The 6,638-nt window shown below is 53.2% G+C and overlaps 1 protein-coding gene across 1 annotated transcript; it reads right to left on the reverse strand.

The window, feature by feature from the left end:
- On the reverse strand, positions 1-936 carry LOC129196975 (olfactory receptor 14A16-like). The gene has a single exon (XM_054804942.1). It carries the CDS (start codon positions 934-936, stop codon positions 1-3), a length of 936 nt encoding a protein of 311 aa, XP_054660917.1.
- Between the last annotated feature and the right edge of the window lie 5,702 nt (positions 937-6,638).

A 6,638-nucleotide genomic window follows, 5' to 3' on the forward strand; every position in this document is an offset into this window, starting at 1 on the left:
TTACTGTTGGTGGTGCAAGGTCCATTGGATTAATTTCCTCAGGGCCTCCTTGAGCTCCTGGTTCCTCATGCTGTAGATGAGGGGGTTCACTGCTGGAGGCACCACCGAGTACAGAACTGCCACCACCAGGTCCAGGGATGGGGAGGAGATGGAGGGGGGCTTCAGGTAGGCAAAAAATGAGGTGCTGATGAACAGGGAGACCACGGCCAGGTGAGGGAGGCACATGGAAAAGGCTTTGTGCCGTCCCTGCTCAGAGGGGATCCTCAGCACGGCCCTGAAGATCTGCACATAGGACAGCACAATGAAAAGAAAACACAGTAAGAGTAAACAGGCACCAAACACAATAAGCCCAACTTCCCTGAGGTAGTAATGTGGGCAGGAGAGCTTGAGGATCTGGGGGATTTCACAGAAGAACTGGTCCAGGGCATTACCCTGGCAGAGTGGTATAGAAAATATATTGGCCGTGTGCAGCACAGCAGTGAGAAACCCACTGCCCCAGGCAGCTGCTGCCATGTGGACACAAGCTCTGCTGCCCAGCAGGGTCCCATAGTGCAGGGGTTGGCAGATGGCAACGTAGCGGTCATAAGACATGATAGTGAGAAGATAAAACTCTGCTGAGATCAGAAAGAAAAAGAAAAAGACCTGAGCAGCACATCCTGTGTAGGAGATGGCCCTGGTGTCCCAGAGGGAATTGGCCATGGCTTTAGGGACAGTGGTGGAGATGCAGCCCAGGTCAAGGAGGGAGAGGTTGAGGAGGAAGAAGTACATGGGGGTATGGAGGTGGTGGTCGCAGGCTATGGCAGTGATGATGAGGCCATTGGCCAGGAGAGCAGCCAGGTAGATGCCCAGGAAGAGCCAGAAGTGCAAGAGCTGCAGCTCCCGTGTGTCTGCGAACGCCAGGAGGAGGAACTCAGTGATGGAGCTGCTGTTGGACATTTGTTCCCTCTGCACATGAGGGCACTATCCATGTGTGAAAAGGAAGTGAAGAATTAGGACAGACACCTCTGAGCAGCACCTATTCCATTCATCACAGTAAGCCACCACAAATGTCCTCTGTCTGTCTTCATGCAGATCCTGGCATGATCCTTGGATTGTGCTGGCTGAGGGTGCAATGCAGAGCAGGGGCCTCTTCTGTGGGCTCCAGAGGAGTCAGTCCTGCTGTGTAGCAACAGGCAGAGAGGAAACAGCAGTGATCACAGGTTAAATCTACCCGTGATATAAGAGAGATTTGACCATTGTCACTCCCAATTCACCTGAGTGCAGAACAGAACTGTGGGGGTTTGTTTTGTTGATTTTGCTCCCATTACCCCTTTCCCACCTGAGGAGGAGGCTGAGGTGAGTGAAGGGACTTTATCAGGTTCCTTGAAGAGGTGTTGACCAATGGCTGTAATGCTGTCAGTGTCTCACACTGTGGTGCCACCCTGAGAGCTCCATGACCATATTTCTGCACCACCACCACAAGAAACTGGAAAAGCACAGGCTCCGGAAAGCACCTTTCCTTCCAGGTAGCCCCTGCCTTGATGTGCTTCTTGAGAAGTCCCCTGGGACATGTGCTGGGAGTGATCTGGAGCTGTGAGCAGCCCTGACCCACGCAGCACCCTCTCAAGAGCAGAAGGACCCTGCCCTGCTAGAGATCTGTCCTTCCACCCACAGCTTCTCCCTGCAGTGCCCTGGGCAGCTCCCTGGGCAGGCTGAGTGCTGACCCTGGCAGGCGGCAGAGTCCCTGCCCCGGCACACAGCCCCTGGGCTGCAGGGACCCTGCTCTGAAGGACACAACTGGGCACCCCTTGCTGCACACCCACCCTCACACCCTGCAGCCAACCCCAGGACAAGGCAGCCGTCATGCTCTGTCCCTCTGACAGAGCTGCAGGGAACCCTGTGCTGGAGGATGCCCTTACCTTCTACTCCGGAGAAAGGTCCTATAGGCTGTGATCTGTGACAGCTTGAGGAGAACCCTTCAGGAACCGCAGTGGCACTTGTCTGCACCCAGAGACTTACTGTGTAGAGGGCTGTGAAGATTTCTCCCACACTGAGCTCTCAGCATCCTCCCACTCTCTGCCTCACTCCTCTCGCAGCGCCCTCAGCCCTGCTGTGCTCTGCAGGGGAGCTGGTCCTGGCCAGAGATGTCTCTCTGCAGCACTGCCTGCTTGCCATGAGCTCCCTTTGTCCCAGGAGAGCAGCAGCAGAGGCCCAGCCCAAGGCAGCATGTTAATGACCCCTCTGGTGGGTTTGGGGGATGAGTCCATGAAGCTCAGGCCCTGAGAGGAAGCTGATGAAACCTCTCCAGAAGTCACAGTCCGATGTAAACTCCACAGTTTCTTGGAGCATTAATGGGTCCCCCTGAGGGCCATCATGGACAAAGCCTCCCCAGGGGCTCGTTAGAGCAGAGAACTGGAAGCAATAATGACAAGTAGACAAAACCAATGTCAAGGTGGCTCTGATGCTGAGTAAACATGGAAGTGTTAAATGAAGCCATATGAACAAGCCCTGACCGCCAGCCCCTGGGAAGGGAGATCCTGTCCCTCACATGTTGCTCAGGGCTCTTCCTGGGGCAGTGGGATGTGGGCATGTGCAATGGGAAGGGACCCTAGAAGGTCCGAGGCCCATGTCCATCTCACAGCAAGGGCAGCTATCAGGTCACACCAGGTTGCTCAGGGAGTTCTTCATGTTGGCTTTGAAATCTTCCAGGGACTGACACAGCACAACATCACTGGCCAATCTGCTCCAGTGCTTCACTCTCTTCATGGCTAAACAGTTTTTCCTCACACACAAGAGGGAAAAGCCTGGATCTGCCTTGCTGATGACCTCTTGGTAGTGGTATGCGGGTCATTCTCAGTTCTTCCCAAAGCCCTCTCTTCTCACCATTGAACAACCCCACCTCTCTCAGCCTCTCGTACTGGTAAGGCCAACCTTACAAATGCATGCCTGAGAGGTTTAGGGCTCTACAAATCCTACTGGATTTTATTGGGTTGGCAAGGGACCTCGGGGATGTTGGAATATCATCACCCTCACGTCATCACTTCCTGCATGTGTCACTCTCATTTGTCACCCTGTTGCAAGGCACGGCTGTTGCAGGCTGTAAGGAGAGCCTGTTCTGTCTGAAGAAACTGTCATCCACAACGAACCACTGAACTTTGAATGTTTCAGGCCCTAGTGGCAACATGAGACCACTGTGAGGGTCTGGCTCTGTGAGGGTCTGCCGTGCTTGGTGCTAACCCACAGGCAGATGAGGCATTAATGACTGCAAGAACCACAGGAGCTATCCTCAGAGATTATCAGTGAACTGTTCAAGTTGTGTGGGAGCTTGGGATGTCTCTAGACCTACCTCCTGCTAACAAGGGGCTCAACACTGAATTCACCCCAAGTTCCTTCCAATTCACATTGTCCAGCAGAGTCCCGAAAACCTCTTCTGAGGACTTTGTCAGATATCCTTGGTGAACATGAATCTTCATCCAGGGCCTGTTGTTGCCAGTTAAGGAGGGTCAGAGGAGACCGAGACTGCTGGCAAGCTGCTGACATGCTCTAGCAGCTTCTGAGGACCTCAGGTCAAGGGCAGGGGGGGCACAGGTGGTGATCTCAATCCTGCTACTGAGGGGAAGAGGTTTGTGGAGAAGTGGACAGATCCTGTAAGTAGACAATTGGTTGTGCAGTTGGTGTCAGCAACAGGGTTTCTATGACCATGAGACACTCTCTGAGGATCAACAACTGCTTGGAAGAAAGGGGATTCACCTGGCGCAGTGGGGAAAAAGTATCTCTGTCAACAACCTGGCCAACCTGGAAAGAAAACTTCAACCTGGAAGTGATGAGGAAGGGAGAGGATGACCCAGAATCACATGAGGAAATGGTGAGTATCATTGATGAGGAGAGGGTCTTGCATGACAATAACAAAAGGGGTGTGGTAATCAGCAATGAACTGGACAATGGAGAGCTGAGAGGGTCTGTGGGTTGGCTACTCACAGCTGGAGCTGGAAGGAGAAGGTGTCCCAAAAAACGCCTGGGATGACCTGTGGGCTCTTGGGGTTCAGGTACTTATAAACAAAGAAGAGGTGATTAGGGATGTAAAACTCTGGGGTGAGAAGGTAGAGTTGAGGCTCCTGAAAGAAAGGAACAAGGCCAAGAGCAGGACTTCAGGAGAGCAAACTATGGCCTGCTGGGAACCCTGCTTGGAAGAATCCCATGCGGTATGGTCAGGCAGAGGAGAGGGGTGCAGAGAGCTGTTTGATGGTCAAGGATCTCCTCTTCAAGCTCCAGAATGGTCCACTCCAACATGCAGGGAGTCCAGCAAAGTTGGCAGGAGGTTGGCATGGATAAGAAAGGAGCTCCTGACTAAAACCAAGCATGAAGAGGAAGCACAGAGAAGGTGGAAGGTGGCTGCCTTCCAGCCTCAATGGTTCTGTGATGCTGTGCTGGAGAGAGCCATTTGTCTGTGCGTGTGTTTGTGTGGGGGGGATGAGGGGATCCCGGGTACAGCTTCTGGATAGATGGAAGGTCTAGAACCAGCTCCTGGAGGGATCCAGATTGTACGTGTGTACACATACAATGTGCCCATTATATAGGTGCCCATTTCACACTAACATATCCTAGCACACAAACAGCCCAATCCTCAGTCACCCTTTCTTCACTGGCCCTGCATTAGCTTCCTTTTTACCCTCATTTGGTATTTTGGAAATGGTTGTCATGGTAATGCCTTCCTGGTTCATTAATTCCATTGAACTAGAACCTCTTTCTGTTGTCTGCAGCATCCTGGAACTCCTCCTGCTGTTACCTTGTGGGAGACACCACCATCAGGGTGAGCCACTTGCACACAAAAATTAAGGGCTGCCTAAAAGGAGTGTCAGTCCAGGGGGACCTTGTGAAACTCTGGGGCTTGGCCTGGGTTTGAGGAGGAGAAGGAGAAGTGGGCAGTCCTGCATCAGGAGGAAGAACAGCCCTATAGACCAGGGCTAGCTGTGACCTGACTGGCTGAGCTGTGATCCTGAGAAAATCCTGGGTCCTGCAGTGGCCCCCCACACACAGGTGTGTCCCAGGGTGTGGCTCCCCATTTTGGAGGAGCGGGGAGGCACTGGAGAGTGCCCAGAAGAGGTCTGCCAAGGTGAGGTTCAGGGCACATGCCCTGCGTGTGGAAGCTGAGGGACATGGGCTTCTTCAGCCCTTTGGCCCAGTGGTGGAGAGGCTCCAGGAAGTACAGGAGTAGCCATAGAGTGGTTGAAGTGTGGTTCCAGAGCTGGAGGAGCTTTTCTTCATAGTGGGAGACAGCATGGGAAAGAAATCATACCAGAAATGGAGGCTTGGGATGCTTAAAGTGGACACAAGGAGAAAGAAATGTCCCTCCGAGGGCAGCGCTATGGTATAATCAGACCCCCCCGAGGGAGCCTGGCTCAGTCCATGGCTTTGTGTTTCAAGGCATACCTCGCAGGGATGGAGAGACAGCAGTCAGGGGAATGAGTTGCTCAGGTCAGAGCAGGGTGGAGAAGCAGAGTGGATGTCTGCAGCATGCGGGGAGCTAGGGACAGGTGTGGGACACTGTAGGACAGCCTGTGGTGGAGACAATCTAGGGCCGTGCAAAGCTGAAACCCTGCAACAGATCTGAGGTCTTTGCCTCCTTGGCCATGGCTGTTGTCTCTGCCACTGATGCCAGTGAAGAAACACCTTACCCTTAGGGCACTCGGGCCTCATGGCCTCCTCGTCCCCACCCCAGAGCCTGGCAGATGTCATTCCACAGCCTTGCCCTTGGCATTGCACATCCCCACACCCCGCTGCCCCAGGAAGAGCCCTGTGACATGTGTGTGAGGGACAGGATCTCCCTTTGCCAGGGGCTGGGGGGGTCAGGGCTTGTCCATTTGGCTGGATGCAAAGATTCCAGATATCCTCAGCATCAGAGCCACCTTTACATTGTCTTGGCCTTCCTGCCATTACTGCTTCCAGTTCTCTGCTCTAACGAGCCCCTGGGGAGGCTTTGTTGGTAATGGTTCTCAGGGGCACCCATTAACACTCTGAGAAACTTTGGAGATGGTGTCTGAGTTTGACTTCTTGAGAGGTCTCTTCAGGTGCTGCTCCATGCCTGAGGTTCATGGACTCATCCCCAAACCCACCAGAGGGGTCATTAACATGCTGCCTTGGGCTGGTCCTCTGCTGCTGAGCTGCTCCAGGCTCCTGGGATGGAGGGAGCTCATGGCAAGTGGGCTGTGCTGCAGAGGGACAGCTCTGGCCAGGAGCAGCTCCTCTGCAGAGCGCAGCAGATGTGACACATCGAGGGTTACTCAGCCTCAGAGCCACCTTAACATTGCCTTTGCCTACCTGTCATCACTGCCTCTAGTCTTCTGCTCTAACCAGCCCCCAGGGTGGCTTTGTCAGGGATGGATCCCAGTGGGACCCATTAACACTCCCTGAAACTGTAGGCGTTGCTTCCAACTTTGACTTCTTCAGTGGATTCCTCAGGCTTCTCTCAGTGTCTTAGTTCATGGTCTCAGCATCAAATACACCAGGGAGCTCATTAAAATGCACAAAGCCATGTCTCTTCCCATTATTTTCTTCAAGTCTTCAAGACTTACACAACTAATTGGAGAGGTCTCCAGGGTGTATGTGAAGTCAAAAATTTCAAAGAATTCAGTGAGCCCTAAAAAAAGGAGTATTTTTGA

This window comes from Grus americana, chromosome 27, assembly GCF_028858705.1.
Source record: "Grus americana isolate bGruAme1 chromosome 27, bGruAme1.mat, whole genome shotgun sequence".
Lineage (NCBI taxonomy): Eukaryota > Metazoa > Chordata > Aves > Gruiformes > Gruidae > Grus > Grus americana.

Coding starts and splice junctions, on each gene's coding strand:
- LOC129196975 (XM_054804942.1), bottom strand. CDS start 936: ATGTCCAACAGCAGCTCCATCACTGAGTTCCTCCTCCTGGCGTTCGCA.